The sequence below is a fragment of the Monodon monoceros genome, unplaced genomic scaffold, assembly GCF_005190385.1.
Source record: "Monodon monoceros isolate NGI ecotype Baffin Bay Population unplaced genomic scaffold, NGI_Narwhal_1 Super_Scaffold_12, whole genome shotgun sequence".
NCBI lineage: Eukaryota > Metazoa > Chordata > Mammalia > Artiodactyla > Monodontidae > Monodon > Monodon monoceros.
Window position 1 is genome coordinate 50,726,129 of NW_021703768.1, and position 26,001 is coordinate 50,752,129.

The 26,001-nt window shown below is 38.5% G+C and overlaps 1 protein-coding gene across 1 annotated transcript; it reads right to left on the bottom strand.

The window, feature by feature from the left end:
- LOC114892083 (enolase-phosphatase E1-like) lies at window positions 1-26,001 on the bottom strand. Its single transcript, XM_029216799.1, has 4 exons — window positions 25,896-26,001; window positions 24,377-24,388; window positions 2,530-2,585; window positions 1-819 (listed from the first exon to the last, which is right to left on the bottom strand). Exons 1-4 carry the CDS (start codon window positions 25,999-26,001, stop codon window positions 1-3), a joined length of 993 nt encoding a protein of 330 aa, XP_029072632.1.

The window sequence follows — 26,001 nt, forward strand, 5'->3', positions numbered from 1 at the left end:
CTAGGTTGAGGAAGGCGGGTACAGTTCACTGAAGGATGTGATGAGGCTGAAGTAAGTCTTCTCATCATCTGTTGACCCCACATTGCCAGGTCTCACCACCACAGCTACATGCATGTCAGCTTCCTCAGCAGCACTGGCATCTCGGGTAACGTCCGTCAGAAACAAGTTGTTATTGATTGAGCACCCAACGCTGCTGGCAATCTTTCGATAACTCTCACTCTCCACTTTGTGTCCAATCTCGGTACCAAACTGACCGTCCACAAGCTCAAGAATATCTCCCTCTGTAGAATGCCCAAATAACAGTTTCTGTGCCTCTACACTCCCTGAAGAATAGATATACACCTTCATTCCCACCTCTCTCCATTTCCTGACTGCTGGAACCACATCTTCAAAGAGCTCTGCTTTCATGCTCCCAGATTTGAAGGCTGCCCTCCACATGTGGCCCTGCAGGTGTTTCAGCACCGTGGTCTTCCGGTCCAGAGATATCTGCCAGCACTCGTTAACTACCACGGCCTGGATCATCCGCTGCATGTCATCCACCGCATTCCCGGATGCTGCTGGGATCGGAATGGCCCCATCCAGGTGGGAGTCCTCTTCAGCCTGTTTCCTCAAAAGATTGACCCCCTGCTGGCACTCCTCTTCTTCCCAATGTGTCTGCAGATACTCTTTAACATTATCTTTGATGTAAGGAAATAAAATGTCCTTCACGAAAGCAATCGGGGTTGTGGTACTTTCGATATCTAACAGGATCACAATGACTTCGGCAGGCACCGAAAGCGCACAACCATTTCCCCACCGGCTGTTACTACGAGAATCGACCTACTGGTAGGGAGGGCGGAGGGCAGTGCCAGCTGGGCCCAGCAACCTGCTGGGCTTCTGACAGCCCTGAAAAGAGTCCCGGAGCGCACAACCGCGCGCAGCCTGATGCACGAGGCGGAGAGGACATGTCGGCGCCCCTGAAAATAGAGAAACCCGCAACACAGAGACCCTGAACTCGCAAGGTGCCCGAGGCTCTGATTCTTTTTTTCTAAAGGAAGAATCAGACCATTTTGTCAAACTCCCCAAATTGTGCTGAACAATCTCAAGGACAGATCTGTTCAGGACCACTAAATAGATTTAATCAAAATTTATTAATGAATTTGAAGAATCTCAATTTATTGAAATATATACACAAAACATTTTTTATTTTTCCAGTAGTTGCTACCGATGGTGCTTTGAGAATTTTCTTTTATCCTTCATGGTGAGCTTCATTAACAAAAGTTTAGAAACTTTCCATCACTCTGGGGGTACTTTCAGTTATTAAAACTGTTTAGTACAGATTATATTTTAATTTTGTATTGGATGCAAAGCCCTCCTCATTCTGCCTACCAATACCAGTTTATTAGTCTTGCTAATAACTTTCTTACTCGTGAAACTTGGGCTCAGATGGAGGTAAATATGGTAGGATTTTCCCCCTCCTTGTTTACTATGCTTGCCTCTCTGGAGTTGTATCAGAGAAGGGGGAACAGCCCTTGTTAAGTTGCCTGTCCTTTCTTGTAGTTGTAATTGCTATTTCCTTACATGAGCATCGTATGTACATGGTGGTAAGGTTGTTGTTCCCTTTCCATCGGTTATCAGCTCTTACTAAGCTCATTGTCTGCACGGGTAGTATATCCCAAGCATCTCACAAATGCATTTTCATCCTGCATAAAATTCAACTTCATCTCCAGCATGAGACATGATACTGCAATCTCAGATGCAACTCATTTTTGTCCATATTGTGGCAATTTCCAGTAGCCTCCAAGCTCATCTATTTCCAGAGTCCAACTTTGAGCCTAAGAAAAATGTGCAGAATCTCTCAACAACCCAGAAATTGCAGAAGTAGTTCTTTTCCCCTCACTGTATGACCATATCACCCATGCCACCTCTCATTAGAACTTTCTTTACTATCAGATTTTGGAGAAGTTCAACAAGCCCTATGGCTGAGGTAACATCCTTGGTATTATGAGATATCTGGCACCCCTGAAATACAGAGTCCTGCAAAACTCAGATGTATTATCTCTATATTTCTTGCTGCATAAGAAACCATTCCAAACTCATCCCGAACAGCAGTCATTCATTATCACTCACACAAAACTTTGTTCTGAACATGCTGCTATTTCCACTATAATTTCTGCCTGATTTGCTAACTTCCAGTAATAAAAACTGATCTCAAACAGCATTTCACAACATCCTGTTGCAAGTCACAATGGAGATTCTTCTAGTTAGAAAATTTTCCTCTATTGAAATGATTTCTAATAAAAGAGACCAAGGTTACTAGTGATACAGATAAAATGTAATTTAAGATGGTATTTCTCAAAATACTACTCTCTCATCATGTATCATTAAAGTGCCCTGTAGTCAAACACTTCTGGAACAGAGCTGATAAGCTATTTCTCCTGTGTGAAGATTAATAAACCACAAATGTGCATTTAGGTCACTGAGCAGTCTTCTAGTGAAGACACAGGGTTATACATGCTCTGCTGAATTCCTGGCACTACCATTCAGTACCTCGGAAGTGGCAAATGCCTCGGATTCTTCATCTATAAGACCAGTAATAACTTTTGCTTCATAGGAAAATTGAGAATGAAATAAGGTATATAAAACTCTAAACCTGACCGATACATACACTTAGTAAATGCTCACTAAATGTTAAATATGAGTATTATAAATATTTCTGAAACTTATTTGACCACGGATAACTATTTTGAAAAGTTTTGGATTAGGAATATATTTAATGAAAAACAATTGTGTGTTTGCTTTTCTTTGGCTCATTTGATGCTGGGCATTAAATATGTCACTTTCCATCCCTTGCCTTGAACTTGAGGGCATTGAGGTTGCTGAGAAGTCAAACATAACCTGCTTCATTCAAAAGCAATTTTTTTACATAAATGAAAACAGAAGTTTCTAACTTCATACTCTTAGATGGCCAATAGTTATATTAAGTAAGGCTGACAGAAGGATAGAGAGAGTAAACACTCATGACCTCAGAAAAGATTAAGGAATAGCCAATTGAAAATTGGGTGAGAGAATCTGGGAATCATATTCATAAAAAGATGGTCCCAGAAGCAGCTAAGGAGGAGTATGGAAAAAAAATGTTTATGAGATTTCACTAACAGGGTCAGCCCAACTAACAGCTGAATTTGGGCTTCTTTTCTCCCTTCTTTGTGTATTATCCTATGGTAAACAAAAGGAAACGAGAGGTCTAGAAAGGAGGTGACGGTGCTGACTATTTATTCCAGGGTGAATATAACAGAACCAGGGTTGGAATAAACCTTAAAAGTGACAAATCCAAATTCCCTGCCAGATCAAGAGTTCTCTGTCCAACATCCCTGGCAGATTGTCATTCAGACTCTAAAATATTTTCAATAACAGAGACTCACTGCTGGTTCAGGCAGACTTACAGACTACCTCTAGTTATTCACATTTTTTTTTTTTATTAAGCCAAACTCAGCATTCAATAACCTGCCACAATCTGGTGTGCTTCTATCTTCTAAAGAAAAATAAAATAAATCTAACCCTTCTTTCAGTGGGCACTCCTTTGAAAACAGATATCATGGCTCTCAAGTTTTTGTTTCTTTAGGTTTAATTTATCCAGTTTATACAGAGTCCACATGACCTTCTGGATAATCACTAATCTGAATTTCATCTAGTGGCTGCAGTGTCATTTTCAACTATCTCACTTAAACATTTTCACTGAGGATAAATGTAATGTGAATATATTCATCTTTCTTGTTTCGCACTCTATGATGAATTCTGAGTCTGCCTTCAGATACAGATAACAGGTATTTATATACTAGGATTTCATCACTGGACCTGAGTCAGAAAAGAATCTGAATATAATCCTCTGAATTTGTACCAGGTAATGCCAATCTGCTGAATTTCAGATATATATTGCTGGTTCATACAATGGAAAATTAGATTTTTCTGTCTGGTTACTTAGAGTACATGACAAATAGTCTAAGGCTGTGGTGACTGACATCATGGGAATTTTTCTGACATATTGTGAAGACTGCTGAACTTCAACTTGATTAGGAAAATCCAATAATCTGAAGGACAAGATGATTCAAAAATCAAAGCAGTCAAGTATAGTTGATCACTAGGCAAAATCAAACAAACAAACAGAAACAAAACCATGGTTTCAGTTCTGGTGCTAATCAGGCTTTGATTCAACGAAGTAAAGGACACGGTAGGTCATGTTGCCTTATCTTTCACATATTTTGAGCACCTGACTCCTTATGCTCCAACAAATAAATATCAAAAGAAATAAGAGCAAAAAAGTCTTTAGAATTGCAAGAGCAAACACTCATCAGCTCTACCTTGACTGCACTCTTGAAATGTTTTGTTTCCATTGGAAAGGGGAAAAAGCTCTTTTTAATTCAAGAAATCTATTGATAGCATGATTAGTGATTCAAAGATGAGTATTATGGGGCTTCCCTGGTGGTGCAGTGGTTGAGAGTCTGCCTGCCGATGCAGGGGACACGGGTTCATGCCCCGGTCCGGGAAGATCCCACATGCCATGGAGCGGCTGGGCCCGTGAGCCATGGCCGCTGAGCCTGTGCGTCTGGAGCCTGTGCTCCACAACGGGAGAGGCCACAACAGTGAGAGGCCCGCATACAGCAAAAAAAAAAAAAAAAAAAAAAAAGATGAGCATTATGGATTTCAGAATTATTCAGGGAAAGCTTTTCTCTTGATTTTTTAACTGGAGGTTCAAAAGTAACGGTGATCTATTTGCCTATAGAATAATACTTTCCTTCTACAGTTCAAGGTTAGTACACAGAAAAATTCACTGATTGGATGAGGATAAAAGTAACAGCATTGACATTTTTCTGTATACATTTGTATGTTTTACCCAGAATCTATCTACCATGATTGCATTGAATGTGTTGCAGAAAGAAAAATACTAAAACCATTACTAAAATCAGGCTCAGTCCCAGGTCCCATCACTCTGTAACACTTGAAAAACCACTGCTTTTTGTATCTGCTTTAGTCTTCAGGCTGCACTCAAGCTAAGCACATTTCAAAGTACTGCAAAGTACCTCACTATAGCTGAAAAACATATAAAGTGTACTAATAAAATGACCTTACTTAACTGGAATATCTTAGTTTCATGCTACTACCAAAAGCAAAGGAAATTAAATTTTAAGAACACATTTGAAAATGACCTGAAGGTTCATTGTTGAATCTCGACGAAGGAAATTACAGCAAGACTGCAGTTCCCACAATATACTATCTTAGCACCTTATTTTATTGGCAGGTTAAAGTTTCTCACATAATCACAAAATTAATAAAAACTAAAGGCAACACAAGAAACTAAAGCTAAAATTCTAAATAAGCACGAGTTCAAAGTGAATAGCACGAAAGTTTATATTTTTCTTAAAAAGTTAAAGGGAGATACCAAGGAGGCAATGTAACTGTATTTTATGTTACAGCATAAAATGGGGCTCAGAGATATAGCAGTGATCAAAAAATGGGGGCTTGTCTACTTAGGAAATATTTTACAGTTATTGATTTTTAACAAAAGTAGCATTTCCAAGAACTCTTCCATGTTTCTCTAGAAATGCTGCAGAGTAAAATGCTGTTGAATTTATTCTTGGTTTAAACTTGCAAAGTGTCAGGGTTTTCAAGGCACTGAAAAGATGAAAGCAAAGAAATTGTTCAGAGACTTGTGAGCATCAATTTTGTTTCTTCCCTTTGAATGAGCTTATTGCTTTATTGGTGTACATACTTTTTTAATGTAGATTTTTTCTGAATAGTGATGTAAGTCTGTGTCTCTCTTAGGATAGGCAAGATTCTTTCTGAGCCAACAGCTATGTGCCTCATAAGGAAGCCAAAGTTATGGAGAAGTCTACCAGATACGTTCCACTGGCTCCTGCTTAGTGTTGCTACTTTGCTCCTGTTGTATTTAAGATCACTGACCAAATAAATGTGGAACTTACAGCAGATTGTGTGTATTTCCCCCCATTCTCTACCTACCTGCAAAGGTGCAGAACTTCATAATGGACTTTCTTTTCCTGTGAAGAAGAGGTTAACAGCAGGCATTGTTGACCTACTTGCTTATATACTGGGGGAGAGAAAATTAGAAATCTTTGGATATTTTTCCAACAAACTTCAAGAAATTACTTATAAGAACTATAGGAATTGAATGTCATTCAGTAGGAGACCAAGACACAACAAAGATACACCTACAAGTGGAACGACTCCCACAGAACATCTACTGAACACTGGCAGAAGACCTCAGACTTCCAAATCTGAGAAAATCTCCACTTAACTGGGTAGGGCAAAAGAAAAAAAAAAAGAGACAAAGGAATCGGGATGTGACCTGCACGTCTGGGAGGGAGCTGTGAAGGAGGAAAAGTTTCCACACACTAGAAAGCCCCCTCACTGGCGGGGACCGGGCATGGGAGGAGCTTCAGAGCCTCAGGAGAGAGCACAGTAATGGTGCAGAGGGCAAAACAGAGAGAATCACGCACAGAGGATTGGTGCCGACCAGCATTCCCCTGCCTGAGATGCTTGTTGGCTTGCCCACTCGGGCAGGTGGGAGCTGGGTGCTGAGGCTTGGGCTTCAGAGGTCAGACCCCAGGTAGAATAATAGGGTTGGCTGTGTGAAGACAGCCTGAGGGGGCTAGTATGCCACAGCTGAGGGAGTGTGGGAAGAAGCCTGGGCCCACAAGAGAGGCAACGGACCATTGTTGGGGGGTGCATGAGGAGAGGGGCAGGCCTGCCTAGGAGCTTCTTTCTCCGTGCACTCACAGACAGCAGGGTACCACCTACATGAGCTCCAGGGGTGGGCGCGAGCCAAGGCTGCTATCTCAGCCTTGAGGTGATTCCTCTACTGCTGCCGCCACTGCCACCGAGGGTCCTGTGAGCAAGCACAGGTAAACTGCCCACACCTTTCTGGGAGCCTGTGCAGCCCGCCGCTGCAGAGGATCCTGCAATCCGGGGCCAACTTCCCCAGGAAAGCACACGGTGTGCCTCAGGCTGTTGCAACTTCCTGCCAGCCTCTGCTGCTGCACGCACTCCCCACACATCCCAACTGTGACTGCCGTATCCCTCCCCCTCCCAGCCTGAGTGAGCAAGTGTGTGCTAATCAGCCGCTGCTTTCGCCCCCTCTCACCTGGGCCGGGAACAGATGCCTGAGGGTGGCCCACATGCAGAGGTGGGTCCAAAACCAAAGCTGAACCCCAGGGGCAGTGCAACCAAAGAAGAGGAAGGGAAATCTCTCCATGCAGCCACAGAAGCAGCAGATTTAATTCCCGCAATCAACATGGTAAACCCTGCATCTGTGGAATATCTGAATAGACAATGAGTGTTCCCACACCTGAGGCTGTGGACATTAGGGGCAACCGTGCACTTTGGGGGCAAGTACATGCAGGAGTTGGGCCAGGTCAGAGTCTCAGCTGGCCCCAGAGTAGATCCGGAAACCTACCTAGAGATATTGGAGGATTTCCTGGGAAGGCAGGGATTGGCTGTGGCTCACTATAATGGCAAGGACACTGACAGCTGAGGCCCCAGGAAAATACTATTATTATTACTATTATTTTTTGTTTCATTTTGTTCTGTTGTTTATTATTCTTCTAATTTTAATTTTTTATTTCTCTTCTTTTTTATGCCTTTATAGTATATTTTTTATTTTTTTCTATTTACTTTTTCATTATATTTTTACTTGTTTTTTCCCTTTGTTTTGCTTTGTTGTTATCTTTTTCAAACTATATTCTATATTTTTCTATTTTTACATTACTTTTTCTTGTTTTGTGTTTTTTCCTTTTGTTTTCTTTCTTTCTTTTTTAATCTTTTTGTGTGTTTGTTTTATGCTTTCTTTGCCTTTTTTTAGTTTACTTTCTGCTCTTGATTTGTATTCAGTTTTTTGTTTTTGTTAATTTAGTTTTATTATTTGTTTTCATTTTGGGGTTCACTTACTGTTTGGTTGCTCTCATCTTTCTTGTTTTCTGTTTGTGTGTGTGTATTTCTTTGTGTGTTTTCATCTGTTTGGTTTTGCTTTTACCATTTATCTTGGGGTTTTATTTGTCTGTTCATTTCCTTTTTTTTCTTTTCTTCTGAACCACAGAGCTTGCAGGTTCTTGGTGCTCTGGCCAGGGGTTTGGCCTGAGACTCAGGTGGGAAAGCTGAGCCCAGGATGTTGGACCACCAGAGTACTCCTGACCCCAGGGAATATTAATCTGTGAGAGCTCTCCCAGAGGTCTCCATCTCAACACCAAGACCCAGCTCCACCCTATGGCCAGCAAGCTCCAGTGCTGGATGCCTCACACCAAGCAACTAGCAAGAGAGGAACACAATCTCACCCTTAGCAGACAGGCTGCCTAAAATCATACTAAGCTCACAGACACCCTGAAAAACACCACCTGACATGGTCCTGCCCATCAGAGGGACAAGATCCAGCTCCACACAATAGAACAAAGGCACCAGTCCCCCACACCAGGAAGTCTACACAAGCCACTGGACAAAACTCACCCACTGGGGGCAGACACCAGAAGTAAGAGGAACTAGCTACTGCATCCTGCAGAAAGGGGACCCTAAACACAGTAAGTTAAACAAAATGAGAATACAGAGAAATATGTTGCAGATGAAGGAGGAAGGTAAAAACCCAAAACACCAAACAAATGAAGAGGAAATAAGTAATTTACCTGAAAAAAAAAATTCAGAGTAATAACAGTAAAGATGATCCAAAGAAGGAATCAATAGCAGTATAACTGAGGCAGAAAAACGGATAAGCAAGCTAGAACATAGAATGGTGGATATAACTGCCACGGAACAGAATAAAGAAAAAAGAATGAAAAGAATTGAGGACAGTCACAGAGACCTCTGGGACAACAATAAACACAACAACACTCAAATTATAGGGATCCCAGAAGAAGACGAGAAAGAGAAAGGGTCTGAGAAAATATTTGAAGACATTACAGTTGAAAGCTTCCCTAACATGGGAGAGGAAATAGTCAATCAACTCCAGGAAGTTCAGCGAATACCATACAGGATAAACTCAAGGAGAAACACGTTGGGACACATATTAATCAAACTATCAAAAATTAAATACAAAGAAAAAATATTGAAAGCATCAGGGGAAAGGCAACAAATATCATAGCGGGGAATACCCATAAGGTTATCAGTTGATTTTTCAGCAGAAACTCTGCAGTCCAGAAGGGAGTGGCAGGATGTATTTAAAGTGATGCAAGGGAAAAACCTACAACCAAGATTACTCTACCCAGCAAGGATTTCATTCAGATTTGACAGAGAAATCAAAAGTTTTACAGACAAGCAAATGCTAAGAGAATTCAGCATTGCCCAACTAGCTTTACAACAGAGGCTAAAGGAACTTCTCTAGGTGGGAAACACAAGAAAAGAAAAAGGCCCACTAAAACAAACCCAAAACAATTAAGAAAATGGTAATAGGAACATACATATTGATAATTACATTAAATGTAAGTGGATTAAATGCTCCAAGCAAAGACATAGACTGGCTGGATGGATATAAAAACAAGACCCATATCCGAGCTGTCTACAAGAGACCCACTTCAGACTTAGGGACACATACAGACTGAAAGTGAGAGGATGGAAAAATATATTCTAGGGAAATCAAAAGAAAGCTGGAGTAGCAATATTCATATCAGATAAAATAGACTTTAAAATAAAGACTGTTACAAGAGATAAGGAAGGACACTACATAATGATCAAGGGGTCAATCCAGAAAGAAGATATAACAATTATAAATATTTATGCACCCAACATAGGAGCACCTCAATACATAAGGCAAATGCTAACAGCAATAAAAGGGGAAAATGACAGAAACACAGTAATAGTGGGTGTATTTAACACCTCACTTACACCAACGGACAGATCATCCAGACAGAAAATTAATAAGGAAACACAAGTTTTAAATGACACAATAGACCGGACAGATTTAATTGATATTTATAGGACATTCAATCCAAAAGCAGCAGAATACACTTTCTTCTCAAGTGCACATGGAACATTCTCCAGGATACATTATATCTTGGGTCACAAATCAAGCCTCAGTAAATTTAAGAAAATTGAAATTGTATCAAGCACCTTTTCCAACCACAATACTATGAGAGTGGAAATCAATTACAGGAAAAAAAACTTTAAAAAACACAAACACATGGAGGTTAAACAATACACTAGTAAATAACCAAGGCATCATTGAAGACATAAAAAAGGAAATTAAAATATACCTAGAGACAAGTGACAAAGAAAACACGATGACCCAAAACCTATGGGATGCAGCAAAAGGAGTTCTAAGAGGGAAGGTTATAGCAATACAATCCTACCTCAAGAAACTAGAAAAATCTCCAATGAACAATTTAACCCTACACCTAAAGGAACTAGAGAAAGAAGAACAATAAAACCAAAGTTAGTAGAAGGAAGGAAATCATAAAGAGCAGAGTGGAAATAAATGAAATAGGGACTTCTCTAGTGGTCTAGTGGCTAAGGCTCCACACTCCCAATGGAGGGGGCCTGGGTTTGATCCCTGCCCAGAGAACTAGATACCACATGCCACAAACAAGAGTTTGCCTGTGGCAACTAAAGTTCCCACAGGCTGCAAATAAGACCCGGCAAAACCAAACAAATAAATAAAAGACTCAAGAAATAAATGAAACAGAAACAAAGAAAACAATAGCAAAGATCAATAAAACTAAAAGCTGGTTCTTTGAGAAGATAAACAAAATTGATAAAACTTTAGCCAGACTCATCAAGAAAAAGAAGGAGAAAACTCAAATCAATAAAATTAGAAATGTAAAAGGAGAAGTTACAATGGACACCACAGAGACACAAAGCATCCTAAGAGACCACTACAACCAACTCTATGCCAATAAAATGGACAACCTGGAAGAAATGGACAAATTCTTAGAAAGGTATAACCTTCCAAGACTGAACCAGGAAGAAATAGAAAATATGAACAGACCAATCACAAGTAATGAACTTGAAACTGTGATTAAAAATCTTCCAACAAACAGAAGTCCAGGACCAGGTTGCTTCACAGGTGAGTTCTATCAAACAATTAGAGAAGACATAACACCCATCCTTCTCAAACTCTTCAAAAACATTTCAGAGGAAGGAAAACTCCCAAGCTCACTCTATGAGGCCACTATCAGCCCAATACCAAAACTAGACAGAGATAATACAAAAAAAGAAAGTTACAAACCAATATCACTGATGAATATAGATGCAAAAATCCTCAACAAAATACTAGCAAACAGAATCCAACAGCACATTAAAAGGATCATACATCATGATCAAGTGGGATTTATCCCAGGGATGCAAGCGTTCTTCAATATACGCAAATCAATCAATGTGATACACCATATTAACAAAGTGAAGAATAAAAACCATATTATCATCTCAATCGATGCAGAAAAAGCTTTTGACAAAATTCAACACCATTTATGATAAACACTCTCCAGAAAGTGGACATAGAGGGAACCTACCTCAACATAATAAGGCCCATATACAACAAACCCACAGCAAGTATCATTCTCAATGGCGAAAACCTGAAAGCATTTCCTCTAACATCAGGAACAAGACAAGGATGTCCACTCTCACTACTATTATTCAACATAGTTTTTGAAGTCCTAGCCATGTCAATCAGAGAAAATAAATAAATAAAAGGAATCCAAAATGGAAAAAAAGAAGTAAAACTGTCACTGTTTGAAGATGACATGATCCTATACATAGAAAATCCTAAAGATGCCACCAGAAAACTATTAGAGCTAATCAATGAATCTGGTAAAGTTGTAGGGTACAAAATTAATTCACAGAAATCTTCTGCATTCCTATACACTAAAAATAAAAGATGAAAAAGAGAAATGAAGGAAACAATTCCATTCACCATTGGAACCAAAAGAACAAAATACCTAGGAGTAAAACCCCCTAAGGAAGTAAAAGAGGAGTACTCAGGAAACTATAAGACACTGATGAAAGAAATAAAAAATGAAACAAACAAACCATGTTCTTGGATTGGAAGAATCAATACTGTGAAAATGACTATACTACCCAAAGCAATCTACAGATTCAATGCAATCTCTATCAAATAACCAGTGGCATTTTTTACAGAACTAGAACAAAAAAATTTTTAATTTGTATGGAGACACAAAAGACCCTGAATAGCCAAAGCAATCTTGAGGGGAAAAAATGGAGTTGGAGGAAACAGGGTCCCTGACTTCAGACTATACTACAAAGCTACAATAATCAAGACAGTATGGTACTGGCATAAGAACAGATATATAGATCAATGGAACAGGATAGAAAGCCCAGAGATAAACCCACACACCTATGGACACTTAATCTATGACAAAGGAGGCAAGAATATACAATGGAGAAAAGACAGTCTCTTCAATCAGTGGTGCTCTTCAATAATACTGGACAGCTACATGTAAAAGAATGAAATTAGAACACTCCCTAACACCATACACAAAAATAAACTCAAAATGGATTAAAGACCTAAGTTTAAGGGCAGACACTCTAAAACTCTTAGAGGAAAACATAGGCAGAACACTCTTTGACATAAATCACAGCAAGATCTTTTTTGAACCACCTCCTAGAGTAATGAGAATAAAACCAAAAATTAAAAAATAGGACCTAGTTAACTCAAAAGCTTTTGCACAGCAAAGGAAACCATAATTGAGATGAAAAGACAACACTCAGAATGGGAAAAATATTTGCAAATAAAGCAACTGACAAGGGATTAATCTCCAAATTATACAAACAGCTCATGCAGCTCAATATCAAAAAACAAACAACCCAATCAAGAAATGGACAGAAGACCTAAATAGAAATTTCTCTGAAGAAGACATACAGATGGCCAACAAACACATGAAAAGATGCCCAGTATCACTAATTATTAGAGAAATGCAAATCAAAACTACAATGAGGTATCACCTGATGCCAGTCAGAATGGCCATCAACAAAAAATCTACAAACAATAAATACTGGAGAGGGTGTGGTTAAAAGGGGACCCTCTTGCACTGTTGCTGGGTATGTAAATTGATACAGCCACTATGGAGAACAGTATGGAGGTTCCTTAAAAAAATAAAAATAGATTTACCATATGACCCAACAATCCCACTCCTGGGCATATACCCAGAGAAAACCGTAATTCAAATAGACACATGCACCCCAGTGTTCATTGCAGCACTATTTACAATAGGCAGGACTTGGAACCAACCTAAATGTTCATCAACAGAGGAATGGATAAAGAAGATCTGGCACATATATACAATGGAATATTACTCAGCCATAAAAAGGAACGAAATTGGGTCATTTGTAGAGACATGGATGGGCCTAGAGACTGTCATACAGAGTGAAGTAAGTCAGAAAGAGAAAAACAAATATCATACATTAACACATATATGTGGAATCTAGAAAAATGGTATAGATGATCTTACTTGCAAGGCAGAAGTAGAGACACAGACATAGAGAACAAATGTATGGATACCAGGAGAGAAAGTGGGGGTTGGAGAAATTAGGAGATAGGGATTGATATATATATATACTATTGATACTATGTATAAAATAGATAATTAATGAGAACCTACTATACAGCACAGGGAACTCCACTCAGTGCTCTGTTGTGACCTAAATGGGCAGGAAATCCAAAAAAGAGGGGATATATATATATATGTACAGGTGATGCACTTTGCTGTACAGTAGAAACTAACACAATATTGTAAAGCAACTATACTCCAATAAAAATTAATTTTAAAAAATAAAAAAGTGGTCATACTAACCAAAGCAATCTACAGATTTAATGTGATCCTTATCAAAATACCCATGACATTTTTCACAGAGCTGGAACAAATAGTTTTAAAATTAATATGGGGGGAGGGATAGATTGGGAGTTTGTAATTGACATGTACACAGTGCTATATTTAAAATAGATAACCAACAAGGACCTACTGTATAGCACAGGGGACTCTGCTCAATATCCTGTAATAACCCGAATCACTTTGCTGTACACCTGAAACTAACACAACGTTGTTAATCAACTATGCTGCAATATAAAACTTTTTAAAAAATAATAAAAATTAATATGAAACCACAGAAGACCCTGAACAACCAAAGAAATCCTGAGAAAAAAGAACAAAGCTGGATGTATCAGGCTCCCTGACTCCAGACTATACTACAAAGCAACAGTCATCAAAACAGTATGGTACTGGCCCACCAAACAGACACATAAATAAAAGGAACAGAACAGAGAGCCCAGAAATATACCCATGCACTTGTAGTGAATTAATCTAAGACAAATAAGGCAAGAATATACAATGTGGAAGACACACAATAAATGATGTTGGAAAAACTGGACAGCTACATGTAAAATAATTTAATTAGAACATTTCCTCACACCATATACAAAAATAAACTCATAATGGATTAAAGACCTAAATGTAAGGACAGAAACCATGAAAACTCCTAGAAGAAAAAAGTAGATAGAACGTTCTTTGACATAAATCATAGCAATATACTTTTGGATATGTCTTGTCAGGCAAAGGAAATAAAAGCAAATAAAGAAATGGACCTAATTAAACTTACAAGTTTTGCACAGCAAAGGAAACCATCAACAAAACAAAAAGACAACCTATTGAATGGGAGAAAATATTTGCAAATGATATGACCAATAAGGGATTAATATCCAAAACATATAAACACCTCATAGAACTCATTGTAAAAAAAAAAAAAAAAAAAATACTTGATTTAAAAAAATGAGAAGATCTCAATACACATTTTTCCAAAGTAGACATACAGATGGCCAACAAACACATGAAAAGATGTTCAACATCATTAATCAGCAGGGAAATGCAAATCAAAACCACAGTAAGATATCACCTCACACCTGTCAGAATGTCTAGCCTGAAAAAGACCACAAATAACAAGTGTTGGTGAGAATGTAGGGAAAAGGGAAACCTTGTACACTGTTGGTAAGAATGTAAATTGGTGCAGCCACTATGTAACACAGTATAGAGGCTCTTCAAAAAACTAAAAGCAGAATTACCATATGATTCAGCAATTCCACTCCTGGGTATATATCCAAAGAAAATGAAAACACTAATTCAAAAAGATACATGCACCCCAATGTTCATAGCAGCATTATTTACAATTGCCAAGATATGAAAGCAACCTAAGTGTCCACCAACAGATGAATGGATAAAGATGTAGCATATATATATATATATATATATATACACACACACACACACAATGGAATACTACACAGACACACAAAAAAGAATGAAATTTTGCCTTTTGCAACAACATGGATGAATCTGGAGGTATTATGTTTAGTGAATTATATCACTAAAAAAGAAAGACAAATACTGTCTGTTATCCCTTATATGTGGAATATAAAAAAGTAAATGAATGAATATAACAAAACAGAAACAGACTCACAGATATAGAGAACAAACTAGTGATTACCAGTGGGGAGTCCAAAGAAGGTAAGAGCAATATAGGGGTAGGGGATTAAAGGGTACAAATAACTATGTACAAAATAAATGAGCTACAAGTATATATTGTACAGCACAGAGAATATATAAAATATTTTATAATAACTTTAAATGGAATATAATCTATAAAAATATTGAATCACTATCCTGTATGCTTGAAACTAAAAAAATATTGTAAATCAACTACACTTCAATAAAAAAAGAAATTTAAATATCTTAAAATTAGGAAGATAACACAGTTTATAGTTTAATTCACAAAGTAAGATATCAGAGTTCAAGATATTAAACTAGTCATTGAGAAGTTTAGGAAACATGTATGGAAATATGTTATTAGAACAGTCGTAAAGGCCACTGGAATTAAAGAAATTACTTGGAATGTTAATAGGATCATCCACATGGCAGCTGAAGTCACGCTGGGGATGGCAGAGGACTGTGAAATACGTAATCAATAAATTTAACAGAATGATAGAGTAGTCAATGGGTTAGAAGAAGGCCAAGCTTCAAAGGTGCAGACATTTTTCAGGAGAGGTGAAGAAAATGCATCTCAAAGTAAGAGAAAGGAGTCAAGAATGACAGTGGAATGTCTGACACAAATGCATAGTTAATGAAATGTCTATGGAATGAATTTACAGGTCCTGCTTTACAGTTCCTTGAATATAAAATATTAAAACTCCAATGGGAAATGTGCCAAGAAAAGAAATGGTGTGGTAGAACCAGCTCATGCCAGCTTGCAAGGCCTAATTACAATTTTTTTTAGAAATTTTGAGTGCTGATTGCTGAACATAATGATTATCAAAAATTAGACTATATGACCTTATAATTAAGGCAGTAACATTAAAACCAAAGGTAATAAATACTCAAACTCCTCATTTTCTAATAAATATACTACCTTTTATTATCCATACTCTTGAGATATTTCCACCCATTGTGTCTATATAGTGGAAATATTACATAATGGGGTGCTACTGCACATTCTTTCCCAAATACATGTTCAGTAACATCACACTGGTAGCTTGAAATTGGCTGTGATGGAGTTCTTACACCATAGAAACCGGTAAATGTTAATAGATCAAGGTTTGATTTACTGTTTTGCCAATTTTCTAGACAAACTATTGCCCACTTGTTGCCTGTTTCTGTAAATAAAGTCTTACTGGAAAATGCCAGTACTCAGTGGTAATGTCTATGGCTCCACTATAACACGAGTTGAGTAATTACCACAGAAACAATGTGACTCTAAATGTGAAGCATTTAATACCTGGATCTTTACGAAAAAGTTTGCCCAATCCTGGTTTAGACTTAAGGAAATAGTGGAGAAAATAATGCAGATGAAACTTAAAAGTGTGTCATGTCTGTTGATACTTTATTGTGAGCAGCATGAAGTAAAACTTGCGAAAATATTCTCACGGTATTTTAAACTTCTATCTGATTCAGCACAGAAGTCCCTCACGTCATTGACAAATAAGCACGATTCTGACATATGCCTTCATTGTTTCACTTTTATCCTACTTATCCATCCAAATGAAAGTACCAACCAACATTCATGCCGGGCTTACAGCCATTTACAACCATTGGTTTGTTATTGATACAAGAGTTCAGCAAAAAATCATGAAAATGTTAAGTGCAAATGCATTGGCTATACAGAATTTATAATAGAGAGTACCATGTATTATTTGTAAACAGTATGCTACACATTCTTTATATTAGTAAAAATATTAATAACTCATGTGTATATATATATACACGTCTTTTTTCAGATAGTACATTGTTGAATATTTACCAGCACACCACGGAGTAATATGAAGATATTAAAGATGCAGGAAGGTAATCTATAATAGAACAGGCTTCCTAGAGGGCACCATGATTTTATTGTATGGAAGGTCGGCAGTACAGCAATGAAGCTTGGTAAGAATCACTGAACAGTATGGGAATTAAAGAATAGAAATATAGGTGCTCAAAAAACTGAACTTTGGTTTTTGGAGGAGGTTGCTCACTGCATTGGGAGGTATAGATGGCTTTGACTGGTCCTGACTCTCTAAAGGCAGTTTGGGCATAGATTGTTTTGGTGTCAGAAAAAGGTAAGATCCTTGGGGTGTGGGTATTGAGAGCCTTATCATGTCTGTAGTCGGCCTGCAATAGCAGGCAACCTGAGCTCAGGAGTTCCAAGCTGAACTTTAATGAACGAATAAAATAATCTTCACATAGTTGACAGTCCAAGAGACCCTCAGTGTGTGCTAGAACAAAGAGAAGCCTGTGTACCTTGTGTATAGAAAATATTCCAGTCCATTATTCAGCATTGTGTAGGAATCCTAATTTCCTTTACCGTCTCTCCCAGACTGTTTCACATGGTTTCAAATCTCTGTATCCCAAGTCTTTATCTACAAAGGATTGCTATTACTCTACTCCTATCTCCTAAGGCAGTCGTGTGTTTAAATGAGAAAATACAGCAACTGTAAGACACTCAGATGAAAGGCACAAGGTTAGTTCAAAGCACTGCAGCCAAAGTACTCAGCACCTTTGCCTGAAAATAAAATACAAAAAGCTTTTGAACTAAAGCCTAATTTCCTGCAGCTAACAGTGGGAAGTTAGTCTACCATTTCTTGGCCAAATATTAAGATTCAGGCAAATAAGAATCTACCTGATACATGAGAAAATGATTATGTATATAAAAAAGTAATGTAGATGTTTCAGAAATTTAGTACTGTGTGATAGACTAATTATAATTTTAAAGAAAGGCAAGGGACAGGGCAACACATAGCAGTCAGGTTCACCCAGAGATTACGGAGGTCAATATATCATTGACCTCTACAACATGGTAAAACCCTTTTTGCTCCTGGTACTCTGATTGTGATTATGATTTTTCTGTGAACTTTAGGGTGTGAGCCTATGCAACAGGGCCTAATGTTCTAATCACATGCATGACCACTCCCATTTCACCACTCACTCCACAAATGTCCCAACTGCCAGTTATTATTTCCAGTGGCTGTGGAAGAAAGTTTCCTAATTATGTTGCCTAATTGTAGACAAAAGAAAGACCTTTCTCAAAGGAGGGAAAAAACTAGCAAAGTCATGGAAAGGACATCAACAAGTATTTATTAACATGGCAACTCAGGTGATAATCAGAGGCCTCTAGAGGGGGCTTCAAGAAAACAAGACACAAGAGACAAAATTCTCAACCTCACAGATAGCTGTTCAAATGTTGATAGGAGATAATGTGCTACAAGGGAGCAAGTAAAAATTTGGAAAACTTATCAAAATTCTATAATATAAGGGCCTTGAAATGACCACCTTCACCTAGCTACGTCCCTCGGAAAACATTTGAAAAATTAAATGAGGTCCTAAACCACCAGATGGAACTATTTTTTTCCCCAGAACCGAAGTATTCCCTTTTAAACTTCATATGCAGCTCTGTCAGTGTGCAGGTGTGTGTATTAGGGAAGAATTGAGCTAAATGATAAAAGCTCTGAACCATGAGACAAAGCCCTGATATTCTTTTATCAAGCTTATTCTCTCTAGAGGTGGAGTTAATGTTTGTTTCCTTTTGTGCCAAAGATTGGGTTCTTTGATTAGACTGACAACGTCAGAATAAATCACTGCACTAAGAAGATGAGGTAGGCAGAGGAAAGCATGTATTTCAGTGTCTCAAAGATAACAGATTTTCCAATAAGCGAAATGTTCTTTTGTTACTTTTTTACCCTTCAAGTTCCAAAACAAGTCGAGAAGTCAGTGGACATATAATTTATTTTTAAATAAGCATCAGAGTCCACTTCTCTTCTGTTTAGCTGAAAGTCACTTTTCCATGGGGGGAAGTTGTGGACAGAGTCAGCACACAGATCCCCGATCTGCCTCACGTGTCATCAGACATCTTTTGTCCCCAGGGCAGCAGAAGCAGCTCTCTTCTATGTCCCTCAATCAAGGAGGACAAATAGAAACCCAGCCTAATTAAAGCCCATGGCTGTGCCCGAAATACAGTTTGGAACAGAACTTTTATTTCATTTTCAACACCCCTGAACTTGAACCTATCTTCTCAGAGCCTTACCTACCCCACTTCAATATGACATGTGAAGGGTATTACAAATCATCCCAGGAAGTGTTTGCAGAAGTAGGCTTTCAAACTGCCTCCAAAGTCTTTATCACACCGCCGCTGAGAGCACCTGGACAGGCAAGAGCCCTCTGTGGTCGCACACTGCAGCAGCATGCTCACCAGGCACAGGACCTGGGCATCCCCTCAGCAGCCTGTCATCCCTGATAAGGCCCTGTCTGTGGCCTCTGCAGGGAGGGAAGTCTGTCTCTCACTATGGACCTTAGTACGAGTGTTATATTCAGCAGCCAGTCTATACAACTGCCCCATGGTGGCCATCTGTCAGCCTTCAGGAAGATAGAAAGGATGACTTTGAAGATGAAGCACTTCAATGGGAATTTTCTCCCCAAATATCAAAGGCATTATTTCTTTATAATGGTCTTTGCAGAGAGAGAGTCCACATGGGCAGAACAATGTCCACATACCAGTGTCCGAACTCAATTTCTTATCCTGCAGATACAGGTTTTTATTTTGGAAAAAATTTAAATATACACACAGGCCCCTGGTCTCCTAGAGTAATCTGCCTATGGAAAAACATCTTGAAGAAAATAAAGATACTATATACTGGTCCCAAAACAACCTATACCACCACAGATCGCCTCCTTTTGGAGGAGAATATCTGAGATGATAACAGCTAACAACACACTCTCAAATACCTGAGAGCATTTTTCTATAGGGCTTGGGTAGCCTGTACTTATTAATTTTCTTTCAAGAATATATGTCCCCATGTATGTATATAGCTGCTTCACTTTGTTTTAAGGCAGAAACTAACACACCATTGTCAAGCAATTATACTCCAATAAAGATGTAAAAAAAAAGAATATATATCCCCAAAGAGATGGCACTGGGCCCACCGAGCATGTGGGCCAAATTCAGAAGAGGTAGCATATGGCACTCCATTAGGCTCTCATTTCAAAAAGGCAGTATTGGAATTATCTTCTTTGGAGGGATGTCTCCAGTTGTTGCATCAGAAATGGAGAGTGGATAACTCCCATGTTCCCCTCCAAAGCACCAGCTACATCTCAAATATGACTCAAATAAGCAACTGATGGTCTGTCACCTGCATAGCAGCCAGTGTTTCCCGGGAAATGAGGCAGCCACAGCAGTTGCTAGGGGGGAAGTGACTCCATCATTCTGGCATGATAGGAAGTTTGAAGTACTAACTTGAGGGAAATGCCTTCACCTGACAGTAATAGGACACCTTTGTGGGAAGAGCGTTCAATCCCCAAAGGGGATCTGGTTTGAGCTGAGGTAAAGAGAAGACCCCAGAAGCACAAAGTACACTTTTCTAGGCTTCATTCCCATGTCACCACATCTGCCATTCTTGGTCAATTATCAACTACTGACTCTGTTGGCACTAGGAATTCCAGCACCAAAGATTGTGGTTTTTCCTATGATTCACCTTCCATTAACAATCCTCCCCAAAACAAAACAAACAAATCCTCCCATCTCAGTTGACTGTGGAATGGGTTTAAGGCATCCTTAACAGCATAACATAGCTGACTAGAACACTTATCAGTGTAGTGGTGACCCTAACACCAGAAAAAGAAAAGAAAGTTCCATGGTGTCATAGCTAATTAATGTGTCTTCTTGACTGGGGTATGGTGCCCAGGTGTTTGGTCAAACATTAAATGTTTCTGTGACGGTAACTGTGAACATAATTAACATTTACAATAAGTTGACTTTAAGTGAAACAAATTATTGTCCATAACGGGGGCCTCATCCAATCAGTTGAAGACATTAAGAGGAAAGACTGAGTCTTCCCAAAGAAGAAGCAATTCTGCCTCAACACTACAACATAAAAACACTGCCTGATGTCCCAGCCTGCTGGCCCACCTGGAGATTTTAGACTCAAGACTGCAATATCAACTCTTCCTGAATTTCTAGCCTACTGACCAGCCCTACAAATTTCACACTTACTAGCTCCTACCATCTCTGTCATAATAATTAATAATAATAGTTAATATTAGTAATTAGATAATTGTCAAGAGAGTGATCTAGATATATATTTACAGATATAGATATGTATATAGATATCTACATAGAGATATTAAGAGATCTCTATATATGTATATTTAATACATATATAAGGTTAGGTAGGTAACAGTGGAGGGAGGGAGGGAGGCAGAGAGAGAGAGGAGAGAGAGAAGGGAGGGAGGACAGAGCTATCCTACTGATTCTTTTTCTCCAGAGAACTCTAATAGAGATGGGATCATACAAATTTCTGTTTTATTACACAGACCTGTCTTAATAGCAATGACTTTTATCAGAATATTATAAAGTGCCTGGTACAATATTTTTGTTTGACATAGCCTTGCTAAGTGAAGTTAAAACAACCCTTTCTTTTATAAATAAGGAAACAGATTTGGAGAGTTTAAATAATTTGCTCAAGGACATTCAAATTAAATGGATCTAAGTTTTTTAAAGCTTATGCTCTCTAAAACATCTCTGAAACATCTCTGAAACATCTGCATTCTCAACGAACATCTTTCTGACTAAATAGATGGTGGAAATATTAAGTTTATAGAGATGTAAGAAAAATAATCCATCATTGTAAAGCATTTTAACATGCAGTGCACAATGGAAAGAATCCATACAAATAGATGAATCATCCCATCTCATTGCAACCCAAATTTATTCCAGGCATCTGTACTCTACTGAGACGACATTTTCTTTTGCTTCTAATAGAACTCATTTTTAACATTAAAACCATAGATCATCAGTGTTAAACATTCTATTTCATTCTGTACAGTTACAACAAAATCAGAGTCACTGTGCTTAAAAGACACCTAGAATTTATATATATGACAGATTAAGGTTATATCAACAATATCAACCATTTATTGACAACGTTTAAGACAAATCATTTAAAACAAAGTTTGCAATGTAGAGGTTACTTTTGTCAGCTTAAAAACACAGAATGCTCTGAAATAGGGCTTCCTACTTTCATCTTCTCTATTTCTAAGCAACTTATATTAGAAAATAACTATTTTTAGCATAGAAGTTGAGGGCACAATTTTAAGAGATATGCTAATGCTTATTGGCTATGTGAATTTGCATAAAATGAGCAGTAAAATAGTCCCTGTCTCAGGGATTGTAGTGGGAGTTACATGAGATGATATACATAAATCACTGAACTCATGTCTGACATAGGAAATAGCCAATAAATATTAACTCTTACTATAATACTGGATACCTATTTAACACATACTGTATACTAGGCAATGATGTAAGCACTTTATACATATTTATTAAATATGTATAATACTCTTCATAGTAACACTCTGAGGTTTATAACACTCTTATTCCCATTTTACTGATGATAATACTAATACACGTGGAGGTTAAGTGACTTCCTGAGGTCCAACAGCTAGTAAGTGGCAAATGCAACATGAATTCCATCAGTCTGGCACCAGAGACTACCCTTTTCTCACTTCAAGGTGTTAGTAATTCCTGACTTGTTCTCTATTTCTAAACACCCAACACAAAACTATGATCCTTGTGCAAACTCAATCTATTGTCACTAACAGTGTATGTTATTTCAGCTTCAGGCTGGGTAAACTACTTCTACAAAGCAAACCACAGGGATGAAGCTCTCCATATCACCACACCCCAGCCCTGTCTCCTGACTGTCATGAGCAGAGAAGGCAAATGATTTCAACACAAAAGTGTCACACTGTTATAGGTAACTAGGATGACCCAAATTCTAAGATTTTCCTCTTTATTTAGAAGTCATGGAAATACAAGTCACTGGTTATGTTCAAGGGGAGATCTTCTTATGGGAAAAATTAGCTTTAGATTCTGTACCCTTTGAACCAAGCAGGTGTTTGGACCACGTCTATCCTGCTTCAAAAGAATGTGCTCTGCTCTCAATTATTACCTATATGGACTGCAATCCTCAGTTTTCTTATCTGTAAAATGGATATAACAAAATATACCTTGACTATTTTATAAGGTTACCTTAAGGGTCAAATGAATATATATATATATATATATATATATATATATATATATATCTCAAACTCTTAAATGTTCTGCAATTGTGAGGTGGTGCAATCAGAGTGGGTGCTCATGGGATTCAATATTAAACTGAAATTAGAGACTTTCCAGATGATAATACCTTAAACCACCTCTCCCCACTCCCCACACATATTTTTACAGATGCAAATAGGAAGGCTCAAAGAGGGTAAAATACAAAGCTAGTTAGTGATAGAGCTGGCACTGGAATGAAGAATTAAAATCCCATGAATTCCACTAATTCAAATGTTTAAGATGGCTAATTTCCTTCTGAGATGTTGAAAGAAAACAATCAAAAATTAAAGTGCCTTGTCACCACTTACCCTCCATTTAATAAAAAGGTAACTATACCTCTTTAATGTGACTGCCATCTATATCAAGGAGGTACTTTTAATAAATATTATCAGGAAAATGTTAATTAGGAAACCTAAGTGAAGCCATGGATAATTTGGGAAAACAGGGCAATGCAGGGCTGTGAGGGCACTCACTTGTTGGTCATATACCCTTTAACACTATGAAAGGGACAGGCACTCATTCTTGGTCTCATGAAAGATTTCAGAGATCACTGCTATCATTAAACATTTCAACAAGTGGCACTAGATGATAAAGAAATTACAAACATTATGATGCTCAGTTATAGCAGTAGATAAAAAAGAAGTACTATCTAAGCATTGGTATTTAATCTCCACTCACAGTTATCCAGAAAACACTAAGGGAGCCAGTGTAGTTGAGATCAAAATCTTTTTTTTTTTTCCCCCAAATCCCTCCAAACTCTATTCTGCAAACTTACCTGAAATTTTACCTGAAAAGCATTAGTAATTTTAAGGGTAAAATGCAAAAGTTGACCTGACTTGCTTCTACCTCCCACATGATCATAGAGTGTGTCCGCAAGAAGGCAAGATGTCAGGAAGTTGCAGGACCAGTTCCTGGGTACCAAGCGGTGATGACTAAAACTGCCATCACTTTCCTCATACCATCCACGATGTGTATTTCTATCCTTGTTAATTCTGAAGCTTAGATTGTGAGCTGTTCTTAGAAATTCTTACTAGGTATCATTAAAATAATCATAATTACATACACGAAGCACCTGCATCAGGGGATGAAGCTCTCTGATGGGAACAGTGAAGTCACTGGAGGCACTCTGTCAAACCTCCTGAACTATTCAAATGACATAACCCATGTAAGCATAGTCCTACGTGCTGCACCTTGACATTTCTACTAGTCTATAATCAATCGGGGTTAATCCAGTGTCTTTTATATACTCAACCTCTGTGTCAAGCTCTATGTGGGATTAAAAAACACAATTAAGGACCTCTGCCTCAGAGAGTTCATAACCCTATTGGAGGATCATGGTTTACATCATGAAACAACAAAGAACAATGCAAGACACAAGATAGTTAAATGTGAAGGTGTCCTCAACAACCACAGTGTGGGTGCTCCAGAGAGAGGGAAATCTGCAAAGGCTAGGTAAGTCAAAGGTGGAAAATTAAATAAGTCAGACACTTGGATCTACATAAAGAAAGGAAGACTATCATAAAAGGAATAAATAAAGGTAAAATAAAGTATGTTATTTTCTTATCCTTATTTGATCTAAAAGATAGTTGTTTAAAGTAATAATAATAACGATGTATTGGGTGATTATACCATATGGATAAGTGAGGTGAATGACATCAATGTTATGAGAGAGGAAAGGGAGGAATTGGGAAAGGTTAGAGGCAAGTTGACTTCTACAAACAGATATTTAATTAAGTCCTTTTTTTTCCATTCCATTTCTTACCCTCTACTCCCATCCCTGGGCTTAATAGGCATAGTGTTTCTGGTTCCCAAATGAAATTAATATCAAAGAGAACTATGTTTAAGAATAGATTAGGGGCTTCCCTGGTGGCGCAGTGGTTGAGAGTCCGCCTGCCGATGCAGGGGACGCGGGTTCGTGCCCCGGTCCGGGAAGATCCCACATGCCGCAGAGTGGCTGGGCCCGTGAGCCATGGCCGCTGAGCCTGCGCGTCCGGAGCCTGTGCTCCGCAATGGGAGAGGCCACAACAGTGAGAGGCCCGCATACCGCAAAAAAAAAAAAAAAAAGAATAGATTATAAGTTAGCCCTGGGCTTCCCTGGTGGCACAGTGGTTGAGAGTCCATCTGCCGATGCAGGGCACGCGGGTTCGCGCCCCGGTCTGGGAAGATCCCACATGCCACGGAGCGGCTGGGTCTGTGAGCCATGGCCGCTGGGCCTGCGCGTCCAGAGCCTGTGCTCCGCAACGGGAGAGGCCACAACAGTGAGAGGCCCGAGTTAGCCCTTACAAACAAGTTACCTTTTACTGGAATAGCCTCCAAGGATCTTTTCAGGAAAGGACCAGAGGTGATGAGGCTTCTCTTTTCAACCTCTAGTGTCCTCACGGAGGATGGCATGATGGTCAT

Excerpts from the sequence above, each read along its gene's own strand:
- LOC114892083 (XM_029216799.1), bottom strand. The coding sequence starts at position 26,001 with ATGACCATCATGCCATCCTCCGTGAGGACACTAGAGGTTGAAAAGAGA. Across the intron at positions 820-2,529 it reads AGGCATTTGCCACTTCCGAG|GTCGATTCTCGTAGTAACAG; the intron begins GTACTGAATGGT and ends CCCTACCAGTAG.